This window comes from Rosa rugosa, chromosome 1 (assembly GCF_958449725.1).
Source record: "Rosa rugosa chromosome 1, drRosRugo1.1, whole genome shotgun sequence".
In the NCBI taxonomy this organism is placed as follows: domain Eukaryota; kingdom Viridiplantae; phylum Streptophyta; class Magnoliopsida; order Rosales; family Rosaceae; genus Rosa; species Rosa rugosa.
The window spans coordinates 65,801,939-65,825,532 of NC_084820.1; the positions used below are offsets into that span (position 1 = coordinate 65,801,939).

The 23,594-nt window shown below is 39.0% G+C and overlaps 4 protein-coding genes across 4 annotated transcripts; 3 read left to right on the plus strand and 1 right to left on the minus strand.

The window, feature by feature from the left end:
* The first annotated feature begins 3,317 nt into the window (after nt 1-3,317).
* Nucleotides 3,318-4,815, plus strand: LOC133726211 (S-adenosylmethionine decarboxylase proenzyme). Its single transcript, XM_062153718.1, has one exon. It carries the CDS (start codon nt 3,470-3,472, stop codon nt 4,583-4,585), a length of 1,116 nt encoding a protein of 371 aa, XP_062009702.1. The 5' UTR covers nt 3,318-3,469; the 3' UTR covers nt 4,586-4,815.
* Nucleotides 4,816-5,520: 705 nt separating this feature from the next.
* Nucleotides 5,521-9,932, minus strand: LOC133733230 (uncharacterized). Its single transcript, XM_062160880.1, has 11 exons — nt 9,915-9,932; nt 9,578-9,766; nt 8,721-8,820; nt 8,337-8,429; nt 8,104-8,232; nt 7,719-7,802; nt 7,428-7,574; nt 7,187-7,333; nt 6,916-7,013; nt 6,129-6,336; nt 5,521-5,832 (listed from the first exon to the last, which is right to left on the minus strand). Exons 1-11 carry the CDS (start codon nt 9,930-9,932, stop codon nt 5,747-5,749), a joined length of 1,299 nt encoding a protein of 432 aa, XP_062016864.1. The 3' UTR covers nt 5,521-5,746.
* A 1,930-nt stretch (nt 9,933-11,862) lies between these two features.
* LOC133745126 (late embryogenesis abundant protein D-7-like) lies at nt 11,863-12,615 on the plus strand. The gene is made up of 3 exons (XM_062173120.1): nt 11,863-12,016; nt 12,126-12,260; nt 12,363-12,615. Exons 1-3 carry the CDS (start codon nt 11,969-11,971, stop codon nt 12,504-12,506), a joined length of 327 nt encoding a protein of 108 aa, XP_062029104.1. The 5' UTR covers nt 11,863-11,968; the 3' UTR covers nt 12,507-12,615.
* A 10,295-nt stretch (nt 12,616-22,910) lies between these two features.
* Nucleotides 22,911-23,594, plus strand: LOC133745132 (stress-induced protein KIN2-like). The gene is made up of 2 exons (XM_062173129.1): nt 22,911-23,068; nt 23,172-23,594. Exons 1-2 carry the CDS (start codon nt 23,012-23,014, stop codon nt 23,313-23,315), a joined length of 201 nt encoding a protein of 66 aa, XP_062029113.1. The 5' UTR covers nt 22,911-23,011; the 3' UTR covers nt 23,316-23,594.

Here is a 23,594-nt window from a genome sequence, read left to right on the forward strand (position 1 = left end):
AATAAATAATAAATCTCTTTCATTTTCTTGACATAAAAGTTTGATTTATGTTCCAACTAGTATACATACTAAACGGTTGTATGTAACCGAGCGTACTTCATACTTTTTCCTAGACGGACCAAAATAAGCAACAATACACAGCAGCACAGTTATTTGATTCAAAAGATCACGCAAATTGACATGCATTATGTGTTTATGCACTCAATTCTTTTCCTACTATTAATGTACTAAACAACACATAGTTATACGCAACCGATGACATTTAATTCTTCTGAACGGCCCAAATAGTCATGAAAAATGAAGGTTACTTGACCAAGAAGATCACGCAAATGGATATACATGCATTTTGTGCTTTGGCCCTGAAGAGGTGGGGAAGTTAGAGGTTGCCTTGTGCGTTGTCAGTGGCTTCAGTTTTGTGTCCAAACGTTTCATGTCCTCCTTCTCACAAAAAAAAAAAAAAAAAAAAACGTTTCATGTCCTCAAACCCGAAACGGGCAAACGGCCCTTTACTGGCTAACTATGGCTCTTCCAAGAACCACACAAATGTCTCACATGCAATGCAGGCACCTAAATAAAGGCCTTTAAACCTGCTCATACGTTTCTTTCTTGGTATTTTTGGCTTTTAACTAATCTTTAATTAGACCATTGCTAAACTCCTCTGGCTTTATTGTTGGAAGATATTAGAAAGCTGAGTCCTTAACCAAAATTGTAGGGCCGTTATTGGCCACTATCTATTGCCTCAAAATTGGGTGGCTCGCTATAGCAAGAGCCTCCCTAATTTGGTGATAAGATCATTAAAAAGCACTAAAAATTAGTAAAGTCAAGGTGTCTTTATTTATTTCACAATTAGAAATATTGAAAATGTATAGTGTCAACAATTATGCACTCATATAATTTGAGTAAGTGTCAACAATTATGCACTCATATAATTTTAGTAATTTTGTTGAAAAATAAATGTACATTTAAAATTCAGATCATTATAGAAGATCTTGTTTTACTGACATTATTTCCTAAATTCTGTATTTGATCTAATATCTTGAGTCCTCCTAAATTTCATTAATTCATCGTAAAATTTCATTTAAATTGGAATTTCATTCTAGTAGTATTTTCGAAATGAAAAATGTTGATATCAGATTAGCCAAATCAAATAAAAATGATTTCCCAATCATAAATGCATCAAAAATAGTCATTACCTAGGTAAGCTCGCACGCCATACTGATCATAGCACAAGTCCGACGTTCTCCAATAAAGCTACTTCGTATATCCGAAACGGAAAGAGTACACAAGACAAAAATACATACTCAAAAATCAAAATACGTGTATTCTATGTTGTATTGTACAAAAATATTGTATATAGTAATTTCATCTGCAAGAAGACATAAAGAAAGAGCGAATATTGTGATGTGGGCCAGTGCCATGCAAGACAAGCGTGGAATGGATCGAGAAGAAGCCAAAATGACAAAAAAGGCCAGCTCACAGCATCACACATAGAGTCCTCCTTTAATTGATGCCACACTCATGACTCATCCAAACCACATCTTCTTATCGTACTACCACGTGTACCGCCTATTCTTCCACCCCCCCGCACCCGATAATACCCCTCCCAAACATGGTCTCGGATTATGATACACGTGGAGGTTCAATTTAATTGTTCTTATTTTTTATTAGTCTCTTAATTTAATTTTTTTAGCTCATATATTCTAGTGATATTATTGACTCGAACCACCACATAACAATAACACGTAATAGTTCCAGATCATAAAGACTTTTTTTTTTTTTACTTTATTAAGGGGAATCCAAAAGCTTCCTAGACCCAAGATAAAACCCCTTCGACGCATATGAAATGCTTCAATTGTGCATTGCAGCATAGTGTCTGGCCACTTTGACAGCTTCGGAGTTCGAACCTAGGTTGGAGAGCACACCCAACTAGGTAAGAACCACTAGGCCACTTGCAATGGTTCCAGATCACAAAGACGTCAAAGTCCCGACGGCGTCGGTGATTCAGTGTAGCACACTCTGCGTCCGGAGAAAAAGGCGGAGGGGCAGAATCGTCAACGACCAAAAATAACAGGACGTAATGAGTTTTTGTAGGGTAAATACAGAGGGGCACGACCGCAATTAAATCGAAACTTTCGTGGCAAACACGCATTTCTTTTACTATATAAACCCTGCTCTCAATTGAAACCAAGCTTCACGAAAACAAAGGAACATTTGTGATTTGTTTTACATATCCCTCATCAATTATTTTCGTGAGCCCCCCTCTCTCTCAGGATTTCTAGGTTTTCTGAAACGGATTAGGGTTTCCATTATCTTGGTCGCCGTCCCAAAATTTCCAATCTTTAGGTTTGTTTTCGAACCTTGATTCTCATCCCTGTGGAGTTTTGTTGTTTCAATTTTGGATTGTTCTCTCATTCTGATTTGAATTTGCAGGTTTTGATTTGGAGGTTTCAAAAGGGGATCTTTGAAGGAGGTTGTAGATTTGGTCAAATTTTATTCATTTATTTGTAAGTTCGGTTCTTGAGAATTTTTATTCTTCTTTGGTTTAATTTCAATTTCAATTTCAGTTTCAGTTTCAGTTTGTTTGATATTAGAGGAAAAAGAATTGTTCTTTCAACCTAATAAAGGAAATCTTGTGTTGGTTTTGTGGTTCGTGAAAAGTATGGATCTGAATTTGTAGAATTCAGGAATTTTTTTGTACGAACTCAGGTCGTGAGAATTACAATATTGCTATGGCTGTAATCATTATTCAATCTTATTGTACGAACTCAGGTCCGTGTTATGTGATAAAGATGCTATTTTGACCCGAATATGACAGAGTTTTGTTTCAGATTTGTTTTTGTTGTGTTATTCTTTTTTTTTTTGGACATTGTTAGTGATGTTTATGGAATCTCATAGAACTCAGGTTTGTGTAAATGTATGTGATCACTTTGCCGGTTTACTTGAGTCTAATTCTTGATGCTGAGTGTGTCTCGTATCCCCCTTATTTGTTTTGGTTTATTGGTGCTAACTCTTTGGTTGATTTGTTTTTACAGGTATAAGCTGAATGAGCTAATGGAGTCAAAGGGTGGGAAAAAGAAGTCTAGCAGTAGTAAATCCTCATTATTCTACGAAGCTCCCCTAGGATACAGCATTGAAGACGTCAGACCTCACGGTGGAATCAAGAAATTCAGATCAGCTGCATACTCTAACGTAAGTTTTGATTTACTGTGCTTCTTGATGTATGCAATTCTTGGTTTGTGTTGTATATATGGAGTTCTAATTTCATTTTACTTTTTGTTCTGTGCAGTGCGTGCGAAAGCCATCCTGAGTTGTGCTAGGAGTTCACATAGCCCCTTAAGATCGTTAATACTGCATTCTAAATTTCTAACTTTAGTCTAGTTCTCTGTCTTACTTCTCTCAATCTTCTCTCGTTTTCCTCTCGTTCTCCTTTCATCTGGTGTTGCGACGTCCTTCACTTCAATAATTCGAGATGGCTGTACCGGTGTCTGCAATCGGATTTGAAGGATATGAAAAGAGGCTCGAGGTCTGTTTCTTCGAGCCAGGACTGTTTGCTGACCCTAATGGCATGGGTCTCCGCACTTTGTCAAAAGCTCAAATTGATGAGATTCTGAACCCAGCTGAATGCACCATTGTTTCATCACTGTCGAATGATGATCTGGACTCGTATGTCCTTTCGGAATCCAGCCTCTTTGTGTACCCATACAAAGTTATCATCAAAACTTGCGGGACAACGAAATTGCTTCGCTCAATTCCTGCCATTCTTAAGTTGGCAGAGACTCTCTCACTCGCCGTGAGATCTGTGAGGTACTCTCGTGGAAGCTTCATATTTCCTGGTGCTCAGCCTTCCCCACATCGTAGCTTCTCAGAGGAAGTATCTGTTCTTGATGGCCATTTTGGCAAGCTTGGTTTGGCAAGCAGAGCCTACGTTATGGGTAGCCCTGACAATGCTCAGAAATGGCATGTTTACTCTGCCTCGGCTGAGTTGGCAAGTTTATTCTGGGGAGCACGCCCCTCAGGCCCCATCTACACTCTTGAGATGTGCATGACTGGCTTGGACAGGAAGAAGGCATCTGTGTTTTACAAGACAAATGCAAGTTCAGCTGCTATTATGACTGAAGATTCTGGCATCAGGAAGATTCTCCCAAAGTCTGAAATATGTGACTTTGAGTTTGATCCTTGCGGCTACTCTATGAACTCCATCGAAGGGGATGCAATTTCTACCATTCATGTGACACCTGAAGACGGTTTCAGCTATGCTAGCTTTGAAACAGTGGGCTACAACTTCAAGGATGTGAACTTGACCCATCTGATCAAGAGGGTTCTGGATTGCTTCAAACCAGCTGAGTTCTCTGTGTCTCTGCATTCCACCATTGCCGCAAGTGAAGAACTTGAGTTCCCCCTGGAATTGAGCGGATACTGTTGCGGATCAACAAACTATGAAGAACTGGGTCTAGGAGGTGCAGTCATCTACCACAGCTTTGCCAAGGACGAAGGTTCTCAGTCTCCAAGGTCAATTCTAAAATGCTGCTGGAGCGAGGACGAGAAGGACGAGGAAGTTGAAGAGAAAGTTCTGGACAAGAACTAGTGTTTCCCTTTTCTTTTTTCTTTTTGAATAAACAATTGTCGTGAGGGGTTATGATAATGTAGTAGGGTATTAGTATTTTATGCTGTTTTAATCTCTAAATAAAGTGGATCTTGCATGAAGTGTGAGATCCATTGTCCTCGACTCCTGGATGCAGGAGTCTTGAGTCTGTTTTAAGATGAAGTTTTTATGTTAATGATATTTGTGATTTATGAAATATGCAATTAAAGCAACTTCTTGTTTGCACCTTTTTGTTGATTAATGCTTCATTAGCTGATCTGCATGAGGACACTGCCTTTTCCGACTAACTGTACTCGCACCTTGTTCTCTACGCGGGCAGAGGTTTTCCCTATTATACTTTGTCTTTTACTTGTGTGAGTGTGAGGCTGCTGCCGTTGAAATCCGTCTTTCTTTTGTGAGGCTGTTACCGACGAATATCTCTGTTTTCTTATGTGGGACTATGGCTAATGAAATTTCATTACCTTTTTAAAAAAAAAAATTATATTCGACTGATGTTTCTTCTTTTATTTCTAATGGTGTTTCCTTTTTATTTCATTTTGTTCCTTGCTTGGGATTACCACTCTTTTCAGAAAGAAGGAAGAAACATCCGCGCATATATGCTTTTCACTTTGTTAGAAGTTGTTGGGCTTTATGCAAGTACCTCAATGAGGAATATAGAAATTTCAAAAGAACAAGAAAAAGCAACCACCAAATTTGACTAAAATGTGGAAGAAACCAAAGAACATGTACATATCACGGAAGAAATCAACCGGCACAATACAGTGCATATGCTCATTTGAATTTGTGGAGAAGCTGCCTAGGCTATGCTCTTTTCGAAGAAAGGTAAACAAGCCATCCACACGTGACTAAATTAGTAAATTATGATTTATTTGGTGACCAAGAAAAATTTAAGAGGGTTGTGGTATCAAGCAAAAGAATGATGCTTCAACTTAACAAGATATATTGGTGCAATGAATGTTGTGTACGTTCTCACAAATTAGTGAATTATCAAGGATTTCAATTACACTGCTGAAAACAAGTGGAGGAAACAATATCAGAGACCAAAAATTGTCGTCAAGTATGCCTCTACGACTAATGGCTTAGCATTACAGGACAAAAACCTTTAATTTCTGCAAGGACGGACAGATTCTAAGTGCTTTCTTTTCAGTATGGCTTGAATTTCCTTGCTGCTCTTATCTGCTGTATCCGCTTTTTATCCTGCTCAAATTTGCTCTGAAGCATCATAATTTCTGCAAGGACAGACAGATTATAAGTGCTTTCTTTTCAGTATTTGGGCCCTTTTACCAGCAAGAATAAATATATTCCCTTCCCAACATTAAAATCTTTTCTTAAGATAAGTGCGCTAGAAGCTCATGGAATAAGCCACAGCATACTCATAATGGGAGTGTTTTTCTTTTTATCGAATGATTTATTTTCTTAACAAAACCTGAAAAATGTAAATTTTGTAATCTGGCTAGCTTTCAATCTAAATAATTAGGTGGGGGTGTCATAATAATACAAAGTTCTAGATACAAAATTAACATACCATTCCTCTGAGCTTCTTTCCTTTGAAACCGGTAAAAGTCTAGCCCAACATCTGTATTCTTCTTCTTGGCTCTCTTGCTCTCCACAACAGCCTGGGCAACAGAGCCTACTGTAATTCCATCAGCATCCTTGGTTTTCTTCCTTCCTTTATGATGTTGTACAAGTTGCCATCCCTCCTCAGCAGAAAGGGCTTCTCTTTCTTTTCTTTCCTGTACATTAGACAACAAAGCGGATGAGAACTAAATGAGTCGCTACAAGATACTGGAACAGAAAATGAACAGCTTGATTGAGAATCTGTAAGGATAGACTTTATTCACGATGTTAGAGATGTAGGTGAATTCATATACATTGGATCAGACAAAATGTATATATATTCACCAAGTTCGAACAGCTGCGTATACACTAACACACCATAGACCAAACTGAACATACAATTCACCTATAAATAATATATTTATATATATATATATTATATAGAGACCAACTGAATACAAAATTCACCTTTTCTACAGTACCTTAGCCTCTATCCATAAGAGGGGCATATGAGACATACCTCTCATGAGGAAGATTTAAGTATTATGTGGACCAACATTCAAAAGAAGTACAAACAGCAGCAAGCCACGAAGTCCATTGAATGTTTAAATGAAACAATATAACTAGCACAGTGCTTTTTACATGCATAAATCCTCTACTAGGTGCACATAGTTGCTAATAGTCAAGGTTCAAAGTCTGGTTTAAATGACAATACTCCAGCTGCATGGCAGTTATAACATGGAAAAGGAAATTACCTGTTCCAATTTTGCCTCATGTGCAATAATGAACTCATCAATTCTTTGCTGCAGTACCTTCAATCCAGGTCTATTTTGCTGGTATTCCATAATCCATTCTGTGGATTAAGAAATTCAGTAAACTAGAAATAAAACATTATCATTGCTTCAAGTTTAACAATGTGGATGGCAAAATTAATATCAAACATGTTGACATTAGTAAAGAAAATAAATTTTCTTGGTACTAAAACATGCACAGATCAACAAGTACTTTGGAATCAGTATATCGTACTTTTCATTCCTCTCGGGCTGCCCTCATCCTCAGAGGAGATAAGGTAAACATCCTCCTGATTAGCTTCTTCTTTCTTTTCCAATGACTTCTTAGGTTTTGATGAATCCATATCCCTCCTTTTCTTTTTCTGAGATTTCTTGGATATGCCTACATCAACAATTTTGATTATAGAGAAAATAATAGCACCGGTTGCCACCAAATTGTAAAAGCTTGACAGAATGTGTCAATTCAAGATTTATACTTGTTATTTCTCTTGAGCAGTCCTCATCCACTGAAGAGAGATGACAAAGTTCATCTCGAACAGCTTCCACTCTCTTTTCCAGTAACTTCCCACCTTCCAAGGAATCACGATTCTTCTTTTTCTTTTTCCTAGCTTTCTTTGAGTTACCTACACAAAAATGGATAAACATAAAGGAACACTCAGGTTAAGTACAACTGCTTTTAACATCCCATTCAGTGACCACTTGCTGATTTGCAGAGATAAGAAAACAAAGCAATATTCTTTTATAGTTTCTGAGTTCAGTATTCTTACGATCATCTTCATTGAGCACCATTTCAGCACTTCCAGTCCCTCCCTGAATTGCTAATTGGCTCTGATCATCTGCTGCTTCATCGTCTAATAAAAAGAAAATTGTCTTAATTGAGTTGAAAGCAGAAAAGGATTTTCTTGTTGACAACCCCAAGGCATTAATGCCTTATTTTTATAACTTCAGACAAGAAAAAAAAGTACAAAACCTCAAATTGCATATAAAGCCAAATATAGCAGAGACAGGCAATGGCATAAGCAATTTGAAAGTTTCAATATTCACTACCAAATTCTATTCACCAGGGGTCACCATGAACAGATTGCACAATAATTGGGGTTTATCTGCAAGCATAACTAGTATAATGCCACAAGAACAACTAAAGAAGCTTACCATTTAATTCATCAAAACCATCGGTATTAGAGGGATCATCCAAATCCTGATTGTTCTTCACCTTCTTTACTTTTCCTTTCCTCAGTTTCTTTGTCTTTGTCTTGTCATTAGCTGCTTTAGGAGTGTTATCTAGTGAAATGACAAGAGCAAACCACATTGAGTTCATTTCGAATGCAAAATTCTGACCAGGTAATTAACAAGTTAACATTTAATAAAGCTAGAACTCCACTTACCTTCAATAGAGATCTGAACAACTCTTCTCGAATCACCATTGTTTTCCTTGTCTCTTTTTCTCTTTCTCATCTCTGAAGGTCCTGCCTTTTTATCTGGAAACAATTCAACACAATATCAACTTGTTTATACTTTATACTCTTCTTCTCATAAACCTACAGAGCAAAACTTCAACTTTCCAGGCCAAATTATCCAAGTGTCTTCTGTCTACTACATAATGGACATCAATTACACACATTCATGTATTGGTTTTTGTTCTAAAATCCAAAACCCTTTCCCTACTAACTTCATTCTACATAATCCCAGAAGCATTCAAGTAAATTCATACAGCAAAACGAATAAAAAACGAAACTTGAATCAAAGTGCAAGAGATTAAATCAACGAACCCTTTTCAACAGGCTCCAAATTTTTCTGGGCAAGCTCCTTGTTCTTCTTGGTCTTCTTCTTGTCCTTGACTCCCATCTTCTCTCTGAGCAAATAGCTCAACTACAGAACTGAGACTACCTTATCTTACTTGAAACCAATACAAAGCAAGAAGAAGAAGAAGAGGGTATCTAAACCTTAAGGAAACGAACCAAAATATGAGACCAAGTTCGGAACTTGACTGAACCCAGAAACAAAAATCGAGAGGGAGGAGGCTAAGGAGAAACAGGGGTTTTGGGTCTGTTAGGGTGCTCGGGGGCAAATTTGTAATTTGATGTGTTCGTTTTTTATAGTTTGAAAATTGCAGGTGATGCCCCTGATCTTGGACCGGGTTTTTAACGGGCCGACCCGATAAAAACCCGTTAAGTTAACGGATTTTGCGGGCTAAACCCGGCGGGTTTGCGGGTTATCCGTTGGAACCCGTTAAAAACCCGTTAACAGATTTTTTTTTTTTTTTAATGCGACAGCAAACTTCAGTTTTCCTGATTTTAAGCAACATTATAAACCACAATATCATCTTTATTAAGTACAGAAACTTTATATAATCTAAAGTGAACTGACATTCGCTCAATTTCATGAATAAGATGACTAGCTCTAGTATTAAAACTAATCCAGCATCTAAGTTGCCTTCCAAATTCAAATGTCAAAGCTAACCGATTTCACATATTGAGAGGAACAAATAGCCTTCCATGACTGCTTTCAGAAGTCACAAACAAGAGTAATAGAGAATGCTGACCACATAAAAATACAATTTACAGAACATGATCCAACTCACAATGCCACTTCTTTCTAAAGTTCTTATCTTTAAGAGATTACTTACTTCTTCAAAAGTCTCTCCTTTGGCTCTCAACAACACAAGAAAGGCGCTAATCAAAGCCTCATTAGCATCACTCAGCAAGAACTCCAATGAAGCTTCGGCTTCGGACTCCGACAAATCCACCTTATCAATCAAGGACTCAATCAACAGAAGTCTCAAAGCTCTACAGCATAACAAAACCCACCTCTCTCTCTAAATCGAAATATTAGACAGAAGCATTATATAGATTGAAATCGGGAAAATAAGAGAGAAAAACGATGCCACAAGATTTCCCTAATTCAAACCCGAAAACAATAAATTAAACCCAAGCAAAACAACAACAATCCACATCCCATCAAACCCAGTTCACCAATAACATTACCCTCCAACAAAAACAAAAAAAAGACTAAAAATTTTCACCAGAATTGACCACCAGACACAGACCCAGAATCAAACTGAATCAAAAGAAGAAGAAGAAACAAAGCAAAAACCGAGACTAAAGAGAGAGATCAGAGATGGTACCTTCAGAACCCAATCCCAGCTCAGATTCTCTCACTCTGAAATTGTGGGTTTGGATGAAGAAAGAGAGATGGAGTCATGGAGTCTACGAGAGAGGCAGAGAGTGGATTGCTGAAAGAAAGAGGCAGAAGGGGTTTTAATTTTCAGAAATAACTTAACGGGTTCCGACGGGCCGAATGGGTCTAGCACGGCACGGCCCGTTAATTTACGGGTTTTTGGCGTGCGGGCTTTTCTCAGTCCGGATTAATAATTGGACGGGTTCGTGCGGGCTTTTTCCGTGCGGGTTTGCGGGTTGCGGGTTTAAATGCCAGGCCTAATCAAAACCCCCATTTTCTTTTATTTACACTTTTTATCCTTTTTGATGTCGGACGCCAAGACAAGAAAAAGTATCTAGCATTTACAGCCAAAGAAGATGCTAACGTGGAGCTTTCTTTGCCGAATCCCCTACCAGAGGTTAGGAGTGAATTGGAGATATATGGAGGTGAAAATAAAAGAAAACTATCGAAAACGTACTTATCAGTTATCCCTTGATAGCTTCTAACCTTGTACTTACCAATTAAACTACCTATTTGGACTCTAATTTTTAGAGTACGAGAGTTTTCTCTCTGGACATTTTCTGTTTTACGGTAAAGTTGTCATCGTCTACCTCCTTTGTTCCACTGCAATTCCTCCTTTGTCATCGTCTCTCTCTCTCCCCCTCACATTCAAATAGCCTTCTAAACTATGTCCACGATTGTATATCGATATCACACCTCGCACCTGGCGACTGTCCTAGCTCTTCCAAGTGAAGGGGTACCGGCCGGCCAATAGACGACGATGGTGGAGGGCTGGTTTACGGCCTCATGGCTGTTGATTTCGCTATGTATCATTTGGATGTAAACGGTTCACAATAGGGGATAGTTATATGGCCAATTGAGACTTATTTTTTTTTTTTTAAACTTCCCTATTTCCTATACTTGGGGTCCAAGATTATGTCAGTACAATGTTACGTTATGTTATGTGTGAGGAGTATTTTTTTTTTTTTTAGCCACGTCGTGGCCGATTTCTTTATAATATTGTCACGTTGAATGGATCAAGTGTTCTCATTTCTCCTAAAAAAAAAAAATCTAACATTTTACATATTTAATAATATTGATGGTTAAACGGTGGACAAATGAGGGAGTTTCGCGGTCACCAATAATGGAATAGAGAATTTTTAAATAATTAATTTTTATTGAAGTTTACTAAAAGAACTCAGATCTAGCTCCAAAGGGGTGACCGGTTTCTAACTTGTTTAAGGCCCCCCGTTTGGGATTGCTTCGCTTTTAAAAAAAATTAGCTTTCGTTTAAAATTTTAGATTTTATTATGTTTGGTAAATAAATAAAAAACAGCTTTAATTGAAAGTTATAGGTCACTGGCAGCAGATTATAGAAGCAGCCCAGAGGTTATTTTTAGAAGCTGTTATGGATCAAAACACGATCTGTAGTTGTTTTATGTACTGACAGCATTTTTAAAAATATTATTTACCAAACACGAAACTGTTTTAATTCACAGCTGATTATTCTTATAACATAGCAGCAGCAGTTTTTTTTCAAAAGTCACAGCAATTCCAAACTAACCCGAAAGGGTTTCGAATTGGGACAATAACTGCAAGTTAGAGGTTGAGAAGTAGCTTTGATTTGGGCCAGTAACTTTTGCATTTGGGGTAAATAATATCTTTTAAGAGCAGGATGCAACACCTGTAGTTTGCCTCCACGTAGCACAACACGTGTCGAGCATTCAGCTGGTTCCGAGCTCTATATAAACCCTAACCCAGTAGATAGGTATTCATCAAAAGCAAGATTGAATTCCAGATCTAAGCAAATACAGTTAAATATCTCAGAGGGTTCTACGTTTCCAAAAAAGCTAAGAAGACAATGGATAAGATGAGCTACAACGCCGGTGTGGCCAAGGGCCAAACTCAGGTATATATACACGCAACCCTAGCTAGCTCTATTCACATAATTAATATTCAATCTGCAGGTTTGTTTCTGTTTCTAAATTTCATTGTGTTTGGGTTTTGATTGTAAACAGGAGAAGGCCAGCACCATGATGGACAAGGCCGGGAATGTTGCACAGTCCACCAAGGAATCGATACAGAATGCTGGCCAAGTGGATAACTCGCAGAAGATGAGCTACCACGCTGGGGAGGCCAAGGGCCAAACTCAGGTACCTATACTCGCAGCCCTAGCCAGCTCTATTCACCTATTCAATCTGCAGCTTTGTTTCTGTTTCTAAATTTCATTGTGTTTGGGTTTTGATTGTAAACAGGAGAAGGCCAGCACCATGATGGACAAGGCCGGGAATGTTGGACAGTACGCCAAGGAATCGATGCAGAATGCTGGCCAAGCTATTCAGAAAACGGCTGCGGGAGCTGCTGACGCCGTCAAGAATGCTACTGGCATGAACAAGTGATTGAGGCTAGCTGATATGATGGCCTCTATGTTTATGTTTAAGCCTTTTTAGTCTTTTTTTTTTTATAAAGAAGAGAAGCTCGATCTCGTCTTTTTTTACCACATCGTGGCCGATTCCTCTTTGTACTATTATCACCTTGAATGAATCAATTGTTCTTGTTTCTCCTAAAAAAAAATATCTAACATTTCACATACTTGATGGTATTGATTAATCGTCCAACGGTCAACAAACGAGAAAGTTTTGTGGTCACCAATAATCAAATGGATAATTTTTAGATAATTATATAATATTTTTGTTGAAGTTGACTAAGAGGACTCGGATCTAGCTCCGAAGGATTACAGGTTTTAACCTGTTCAATTCTGCCATGCTCCAAACATGGGACGTCACCGTTTTTTGGTCCATTGATTTCATTTGGACAATCATGGCCATTCTTTTGGAAAACCGGCTAACTTGCATAGCTTTTCTAAGTTGAATAAAAATGCAAGGGTCCCACTATATAAGAGGCAAGGGTGAAAAAAAAAAAAAAACGGTGTGTACGGCAGTTTTTTTAATTGGGTCCGTTCTTGGCAGAGTACTCGACGAGCTTGTCGATCCGTTCGTGGAGCTCCAGGTAGGACGGAGAACCAGCCACCGGAGGAGGAGGGCCGGCGTGGAAAGGTGGTGAGGGTGAGGCAAGGTCTTGACACTTCTTTAAACATAAAGGATCATGATTGTGATCCACAACACCGGTGAGGAGGTCGAAGAAATTAATGTCTGGGCTTGTGGGATTCTGGGTACAGTTCCTAAGATTCATATTATCTTTTGTAAACTAAATATGTGGAATGGTTAGCTCAGTGGACGAGGCTGCTTTAAGGATATCAATTTGGCTGTGTGCGTTCGATCTAGCTCAACCTCATTTCTGTTCTTTTTTTTATTTCAATTATTTCTTTCTATAGTCTTTTGTTTTTCTTTCCACTACATTAATAAAATAAAATTTAAAAAATGAATTATTAAAATAAATAAATAGAAACTGCGTTCCCTACAAAAGCTCGACCTCTGTAAAAGTAAAATTGAGATTGGAATCGGTCTACTCATTTCATTTCATAGTCCCTTTATATAGGGAGAGAATTACAACGGAAATATCAATTACAATGATGACATTAAATGTTGATTGATCTGTAATCGTGTTGATTGATGGTAATCATTGATTCCTTGATTCCCTCTCCGTCAGTCGCTTTGACGAAGTCACATAATATGTTTTTCTTTTAACACTCCCCCTTGTGCCAAGTCAAAGACGAAATGGTGCATGAGTTGTTGCCTCACTAAAAACCTTGCCAAGTAACAATAAAAACCCTGTGGGACAAAAAATAAACCTTGGTCGAAGGAAAAGAGCACAACGCACCTTCTACATTTAAGAATGACATGTATGTGTTAGGCTCCCCCTGACGTCTACACCTCCCCCTGATCTTTACATTAATCAAGGGAGCTTGGAAAGTCTTCGCATTCCTATGTTTTTCACATGTTTCTCAAATATGGCCTTAGGCAATGATTTGGTGAACAAATCTGCCACATTCTCCTCAGACCTTACTTGATTCACTTGAATCTTGAGGAGGGCCTGTTGTTGCTGATTGTAGAAAAACTTTGGCGATATGTGTTTTGTGTTATCACCCTTGATATATCCTAGCTTCATATGTTCGATGCAAGCTGCATTATCTTCATAAATGCAAGTAGGCTCTTCAGTGGTAAAACTCAAACCACTAGTCTCTCGAATATGTGTAATGATAGCTCTTAACCATATACACTCACGAACCACCTCATGTAGAGCAATGATCTCTGAGTGGTTCGAGGAGGTAGCCACAAGGGTTTTCTTGGTTGATCTCCAAGATATCGCTGTGTTCCCAATGGTAAATACATAACCAGTTTGGGAACGACCTTTATGTGGGTCAGAGAGGTACCCAGCATCAGCAAAACCGACCAAAACGTCATTTGGCATTTTAGTGTAGTGAGTGGCGTTTTCGCCATCAACATTTCCTTTAGGGATTGTAGTTCCATCTGCGGTCCCTCTTGTCTCTCTGTAGGGAAAGAACAGTCCAAAGTCAATGGTTCCTTTTAGGTATCGAAAATTGTTCTTGATACCATTCCAGTGACGCTGCGTTGGCGCTGAGCTAAATCTAGCTAACAAGTTCATTGAGAATGCAATGTCTAGTCGAGTACATTGGGCTAAGTACAATAATGCGCCTATTGCACTTAGATAGGGAATTTCAGCTCCCAACACCTCTTCGTCATCTTCCTTTGGACGAAATGGATCTTTCTTTGCATCCAAACTTCGACCGATCATGGGAGTGCTAGCAGGATACGCTTTGTCCATGTTAAATCGCCTGACTTTTGGACATACGCAGACTGGTGGATTAGTATTCCACAAACTCGGTGTTCTAGTTCAAGGCCTAGACAGAATCGAGTTTTCCCAAGATCATTCATCTCAAATTCGGATTTCAAGTAGCTCGCGGTTTCTCTTATTTCATCAAGAGTACCTATTATGTTCATATCATCGACATATACACCTACAATTGCAAATCCGGAACTTGTTTTCTTTATGAATACGCAGGGGCGTAATTCATCATTCTTATATCCCTTCCCAATCAAGTAGTCACTTAGACGGGTATACCACATCCGCCGGATTGTTTCAATCCGTAAAGTGAGCGTTTCAACTTAATTGCAAACGCACTCCGTGGTTTAGAGTCACTTGACTTGGGTAATGTAAGGCCATTAGGCGCTTTCATATATATCTCTGAATCAAGATCCCCATAGAGATATGCAGTAACCACATCTATGAGCTGCATTTCCAGTTCTTCAGAAACTACTAAGCTAACTAAGTAGCGGAACGTTATAACGTCCATTACGGGAGAGTATGTCTCCTCGTAGTCAATTCCAGGGCGTTGTGAGAAACCTTGCGCCACAAGGCTAGGCGAGCCTTGTACCTCAGGACTTCATTCTTCTCATTACGCTTTCTGACAAAGACCCATTTATGTCCTACAGGCTTTACACTTGGTGGGGTTAGCACTACCGGACCAAATACCTGTCTCTTTGCCAGAGAATCTAATTCTGCCTGGATTGCATTTTTCCATTTAGGCCAATCTGCTCTTTGTTGACATTCTGCAATAAAACGTGGTTCGATATCATCGTGCTCTATGATTTCTTGAGCAACAGTGTATGCAAATACATCATCAATGTGTATGGAAGATCTTTCTATCAACTCATACGCACTCTCATAATCCATTGAGATTTCTTTGTTCTCTGAAATCATTTCAAACATCGGAGCGTCCTCCAGTATTGATTCATGGACATAATTATAATCAGAGATAATCTCATGAGAGGGATTCTCTACATTGATGATTAATGGATAGGTTTGTGCCTTACTCACCCTCTTCTTCCTTGGGTGAGTGTCAATCGAACTAAGTGGCCTCCCCCTCTTCCTTTGGGGAGCCACGGCCTCAACCACACCTCCACTAAGTGTGGTTGCAGTGCCTCTATCTGCGGCACCGTGCCCCTTGTTGGGGACTTCTAACCTTGCAGGCACATTTGCAGCTGGTATATGTGATCTCGTCACTTTTGCGATATCAGTAAACGCATCAGGCATCGAATCTGCTACGTTCTGAAGATCGATTATTCTTTTCACTTGACTTTCACATTGTGAAGTGCGGGGATCAAAATGAGACACAGTGGGGACAAACCACGACAATTCCTGTCGTTCCCTTAGAAAAACCTTTTTCCTATCTCCCCCTAACGACGGGAAGACTGTCTCATCAAAGTGACAATCCGCAAATCTAGCGGTTAAGAGATAGCATGTCAAGGGTTCCAAATAGCGGATAATTGTTGGGGATTCGTATCCAACATAAATACTTAATCGTCTATGGAGACCTATTTTGGTGCGCTGTGGGGGCGCAATAGGCACATATATTGCGCAACCAAATATGCGTAACTGTGAAATGTCAGGCTCATATCCAGTTACCAACTGGTACGCAGAAAATGGTTGGCTAGCAGTGGGTCTGAAACGAATAAGTAAAGCTGCGTGCAATATTGCATAACCTCATGCAGATATAGGCAGGTTGGTGCGCATAACCAATGCCCTAGCCACCATTTGTAGCCTTTTGATGGTGGCTTCTGCGAGACCATTTTGTGTATGCACATGGGGTACAGGATGCTCTACATTGATCCCAATATACATGCAATAATCATCAAATGTTTTTGATGTAAACTCTCCAGCGTTATCAAGCCTTATAGACTTGATAGGGTGATCGGGGTGGTGAGCCCTTAAATGTATAATCTGTGCTAGGAGTTTTGCAAATGCAGCATTTCTTGTGGACAATAAAGCGACATGTGACCAGTGTGTCGAGGCATCCACCAGAACCATAAAGTACTTGAATGGTCCGCATTCTGGATGGATAGGTCCACAGATATCTTCTTGTATCCTTTGTAAGAATGGAATGTTTTGTTTTGTATCTTTAGCATAGGATGGTCTCGATCCTGTTTTTGCTAAAAAGCAGGCTTTGCAAAACGAGTGATGTGCCTTTGAAATAGTCAATGAGGCATAATGGGAGGGAGGTAGTGCTTCTGGTACTTCAGAAGGCAATGGCTGCATTTGAGCAGTACTAGGACCGACAGCTTGCAGTGTGGCGGATTTTTCTCCCATTTTATTTTGCACTCGAAAGAAGGGATGTCCGTATGAGTTCTTTAAAATACGGATCATCATATCACGATCGGGGTGCCCTAGGCGGTCGTGCCAAAGCCTGTATGAGTCAGTGTCCCACATTTCATTGTTGGTGACAGCATAGGATTCAATGATCCGAATCGTAGTGAGGTACAGTCCACTAGATTGACTCATAAGTTTCTCTGAAATGCGTTTCCTTCCACATTTATTAGAGGTAATATAAAGGTATTCAGATCCATTCTCACAGTGTGTTTTTACATGATAACCGTTGGCACGAAGATCTTTGAAACTTAACAAGGTTCGATTAGCTCTTGGTGCATACAGAGCGTCTGTGACATTAAATATATCTCATATTCTTTAGAGTATTTCTATTTTAGGTAGAATGATAATCTTTTCATTCAAATAATTTTTCTTTTTCTAGATGTATTGCTTTACATCTTTATAGTGCTATTTCGAACCATGTAAATATGTGTATAGTAAATAAATTTGAATAAATTCAGTGCTCAGAATTAAATTCGAAATTTATTAATAAGCCAACGATAATCAAATCAAGGTCTTGTTCAGAAATCTAATTCATCAAACCATTCTTTAAGACCAAACAATAGTCTAATTAAAAATGAGGCATTATGCCTTCACAATCGTCTTTGGAAAATAAAATAAATAAGGCAGATCAGTCAAAATCTAGTGCATCGATTGGCTGAGCAAGTTCCTTGTTGCCATTAAAGTCTGCAATTGTGAGGTTGACGTCTTGGTCATGACCTCCTTCTTCCATATAGTGAGCTTCTTGTTCTTTAGACTCCCTATACCTCTTGTAAGTGGCTGCAACTATGTTGCTTGCTTGGCAGTTCTTATACCAATGCCCAATGACTCTACACGTATAGCATGGTTCATTGCCAACTCTATCCTGTTTGACTGAAGGGTTCTTAGGTGCCTGTTGCACCTTGTTTCCACGACCTCCACATCCCTTTCCACGTGGTGCATTGTTGCCATGTGGGTAGGGATCAGCACGTCCAAACCCCTTTGCATTGGAGTTCTTTCCTCCTTTCATTTTTCCATAATTAGCCTCAGGAATTTTCTTTGTCCCAATGGACGTGGCATTGTTGTTCAAGAGAACCTCATTATGCCTCTCAGCCACTTGCAGTAGGCTGATCAACTTATTGAAGGTTGTGATTCTTTTGTAGTCATACTCCAGCCTATACTGGTTCGTTAGTATAAGCGCTGAAGTAGGAAAGGTGGAAAGAGTCTTATAGATCATATCATCTTCTGTGATTTCCCTTCCACAAAAAATTGAGACTTGCCTTTACGCGCAACATGTCCTTGTTGAAGTCATTGACCATTTTGTAGTCAAGCAAGCGGATTCCATTCCACTAAACGGCCAGTTCTGGGAGCAAGGTGTCATGAATGTTCCCAAAACGTCCCTTAAGGGCATCCCACAGTTCTTTGAGTGTCTTCAACTAAAGGTACTCCCAGCGTAGGCTAGGATCAATATGTCGCCTCAGAAACATTAAGACATTTCCTTTCACCTTATTAGATAGTTCATCATCTTTGGGGTCGGTAATTGTGGCAGTGTAGTCTTTTGCCACAAAGGCAGTTTCCACATCGGAAACCCAACGATGGTACTCAAGTCATTCTGAGTCCAAGATGTCAAATTCAGGTCGAGTTGGATCAGCCATCTACATAAACAAGAGAGAAGATATAAATTACGCAGTCATAAAGACATCCACGTAAATTATTTTCCAAAAATGTGAATTAGATTTCAAGACCAAGATTCGTAATGGTCACATTTTTTTCTTTCGATGCTATGTGAAAATGCTTTATCACAGTAAGTGTGTATGGATAATGTGCATGAATTTTCATTATCATGGCAAAACGGAATTGATATGTTGCATTCTAAAATTAACCATAACACATGTAATAATAAAACATAGCATATAAAGTACATGGCATGCTCAAAAAAATTCACAAATAAACACCAAAATATGTGTTACACATACTAATAGCAATAATATATCATAAAAATCACGAAACATGCTTAAAAATTCATAATAAAAATATAAGCAATAAAATATAAAGCACGCTTAAACATAATTATATAAATAACAAGGCATGTTTAAAATGATCAAAATTATCTTAACTAAACATGCTTAATAACAAAATATAATAAAAGCATAAACAATGAAGTATAAAGCATGCTTAAAAATAGAAAACATAAATAAAATTCACATGCTTGATTAAAATCATAAAAACAAAATAAAGAAAACATACTTGATTTCGAGAAAGGATTGTTAACGCACACGCGTGTTGATGCAGGCGTGCGTAACAATGTTTTTGGGTTTGAGAAAAACTGAGCCGCTTCCTTTCTCTTTTCAGCAGTGGGCCACGGGACCTTTTTTTTTTCTTTTCTGGGCCGCAGGCCTTGTTTCTTCTTTTTTTCTTTGCTTTTTTTTCTTTCTTGGGCCGCAGGGCCTGTTTTGTTTTTTTTTTCTTTGTTTTCTTTTTCTGTTTTTTTTTCTCTGGGCCACAGGGCTTAATTTGTTTTTTTTTCTTTTTTCTTTGATTGTTGGGCCGGGTATCACCTTTCATTTTTTTTTTTTCGCGTCTTCCTCCTTCTACTCTTCTTCTTTCTGATTTTCTCTGTTTTTTTTTCTTTTCTGGTTTGCAGACAATCCCAGTTGCTGCTCACGGTGGACTGACGCGGAGGCTGGGCGGGAAGGCTGCTGCGCAGGGGTCAGTAGCGCGGGCTGATGTGCGGCGCTGAGCGAGGCCCGGGTGGAGGCTGGAGGATTGGAACCGCGCGAGGTTGGGATCTGCTGCAGGCGGCAGGTGGGAGGCGAGCGGCGCTGGGTTGCTGTTGCAGGCGGCTTAGCAGACGCGGAGGGGGGCAGCGCGGGTGGGTATGCTGGTGGGCGGGCTGATCGTCCAAACCAAGGCCTCGTGGCCGGGAAGGATGAGGCCAGCTGTGGAGGGTTGCAAGGATGGGTTTTGGGTTCTGAGGCCGATCTGCAACTTTTTTTTTTTTTTGGTGGCGGCTGAAAAAGAAGAAATTTTCTTCTTGGATTTTTTTTTTTTTTTTTGACGGGAAGGAGAAAGAAACTAGAAAATTAAGTTTTTTTTTCTTGGCTATTTGCTCAGAGCGTGCTGATAACGTGTAAAAGTAAAATTGAGATTGGAATCGGTCTACTCATTTCATTTCATAGTCCCTTTATATAGGGAGAGAATTACAACGGAAATATCAATTACAATGATGACATTAAATGTTGATTGATCTGTAATCGTGTTGATTGATGGTAATCACTGATTCCTTGATTCCCTCTCCGTCAGTCGCTTTGACGAAGGCACATAATATGTTTTTCCTTTAACAACCTCCTCATTTTCAGTGTATTTTATTTATTTATTTAGTCTTATAATTGTTTCTTTTCTTTAACAACCTACTTTGTAATTGGGGAGTTTTAAATACACACCCATATTTTCTTAATACACACTCCATACAAAAGCTCTGTCTGCTTCCTCTGTTTCATTTACTCTGTTGCGGAAGACCGGAAGTCATGAAGTATCAAATCATCTTACTTATTTTTTTATCATGTAAAAAAACCAATTCTTCCAGTACTGTTTACAACATTTGCTGATCTCAGCATCTGATTGACTGATTCATATACAACCCTTGAGGAATCGGAATAAACCTTTCATCGCCTGGATCAACTTCAACAAATTCCAATACCCACGGGTTTCGCTGTCCTATTGATCTACGTAAATTCACTTCAGATCTACTTCTATTACTCACAATTCCAAAAATTCTCATCCCCTTTACCTAGCAGTATCTGAGGACAGAAGAAAAAAAGAAGAAGAAGGGAGGACCAATCAGGTGAAACTCTTCACTCGGTGTCAATAAAAAAATAAAGAAAACTCTTTTCACCCGAACCAGTAATGGAACCGGAAACCATCTATGCCTTTCCAATACACATTTTTCCTTAATGAATTGACACGTGCAGCTCACGTGTGTGGACCCAGATAAGACGAGTATGGGAAGCTCGAGGCATGGAAGACATTCCCCTCAAAAGGTTTCGAATTATTCCAACTGCAAGTTAGAAGTTGAGAAGTAGCTTTGATTTTGGTAGGCCAATAACTTGTTGGGGTAAATATCTTTTAGGGTAAAGTCAGAAGTTTCTATTTGTGAAGTGTGAACATAGTAATATTTTTGAAAATAATGATAGTTTAAAATGTCATTATATATCTATAAACATGTGATTTTGAACTAGTCCTAATGTCCTATAGAGAATTAATGGATTTTGTTGTTTTGGCCTTAAACATGTACGCAATATTAAGTCTTCAACGACAAACCACGTGGTGTGGTGTGCTGGTCGAGCGGCCTAGTCTAGAACCTCCAGGTCTAGCGTTCGATTCCCAACTTCATCCCGTGGCCAGCAGATTTGAGGGACCTTTGTTCGTTAACACGAGGGTTCGTGCATCTGCGGTGCAGTGATTAGTCTGGCAAAGCTGGGATACACTGCATGGGTGTGTGTGTGGTTACTATTGACGTCCTCCCCCTCCAAAAAAAAAAAAAAAGTCTTCAACGACAAAAAAAAAATATTAAAAACACTTTCTAATGTTATTAGGGTAAGGGATTAGTGCAAGTTATTGCATACAAACTAAGCTAGCTAGTACGTGTTTAAGTACACCACAGATTTTACAGTTTTCCATATATAATGGCTTGTAGCTCCAAGATTTGAGTTGGGATTGACCCCTTCCCTTAACAATACCACAGAACACGGGAAGCAATTGGCTTTAGGGTTATATTGTTGGTGAAATTACAATAAAATTATAATTTCTATATGAGAAACTCGTTGACAATAGGCTGAGGCGCGGGTATCTCGCTCTCTTTAAGGAGATTCAAGCCCTCTGCGGAACAATGCCGGTGCACCAGAAATCTCTTGACTTGTCCCCTCCAGGATACAACAGCCCAACAACAAGTTGTATGGCTCACACCAATCTGCACAAATTGGAGGAACCCAAAGCTCCACCAAAAGAACACATTTCTTTGGCCAAAAAACACACAAGACGCTTTGGGGGATTTTGGAAAGAAAATTGATGGGCGAATAGTAGTGTTTTGTAACAATATTACGTAAAAGCAATGATTTGTTTGAGCATGCAACAAATGGTGCTATTTATAGGCTCTTAGGACACTCCCTACCATTAATAGGGTAGTAACCAAAAGCCATAGGTTACAAGAATTAAAACCCAAAATAAATCAAAATAAAACACCATGAGTTACAAAATAAAATTCAAAATAAATTCTGAATTTAAACACACAAATAAATTCAGAAATTAAACACAAAATAAATTCACCCAAATTTAATTTCAATAATAAATAAAATATTAAAATGTTACGACATATATGATTCTTACATCAACATAACTAATTACATCTTCTGCTCAAAATGCATGTGGTTTTCTTAATAAGAAAATTCTATTTCTGGAAAGGTAATTTCCTTTCACCAGAATCCGTCAAAACCCTCCAAAACAGGGAACTACTGCTGCCAATAAATACGAAGATAACTACTTGAGCAAAGTGGACGGTCAAATGGTCCACCACCAAATAATCAAGCAACACGTGTCCCGTCAAAAATAAGAGCAGGATCAACACCTGCAGTTTGCCTCCACGTAGCACAACACGTGTCGAGCATTCAGCTGGTTCCGAGCTCTACATAAACCCTAACCCAGTGGATAGGTATTCATCAAAAGCAAGATCGAATTCCAGATCTAAGCAAATACAGTAAAATATCTCAGACGGTTCTACGTTTCCAAGAAAAACAAGAAGAAAATGGATAACTCGCAGAAGATGAGCTACCACGCTGGTGAGGCCAAGGGCCAAGCTCAGGTATATATACTCTCAGCCCTAGCTAGCTCTATTCGATCACCTATTCAATCTGTTTTGTTTCTGTTTCTAAATTTCGTTGTGTTTGGATTTTGATTGTTAACAGGAGAAGACCAGCACCATGATGGACAAGGCAGGGAATGTTGCACAGTCCGCCAAGGAATCGATGCAGAATGCTGGCCAAGCTATTCAGCAAACGGCTGCGGGAGCTGCTGACGCCGTCAAGAATGCTACTGGCATGAACAAGTGATTGAGGCTAGCTGTTATGATGGCATCTATGTTTATGTTTAAGCTTTTTTAGTCTTTTTTTATAAAGAAGAGAAGCTCTAGTCCTCTAAGATCGAGCTCTAGAGTTCTCCTCATTTGGTGCGTGTTATTTCACATACCCACTTTCATTTGGTTCTGGTTCAGTTATTTGTTAATGTTGTGTTATTGCTCTCTTTTTCCCCCTTTTGGATAAGGAAGAGAGCGCTTTGTGTTTGTTGTAGTTCTCACCTCATTTATGAAAAATTGTTCCTAAATGTGACCA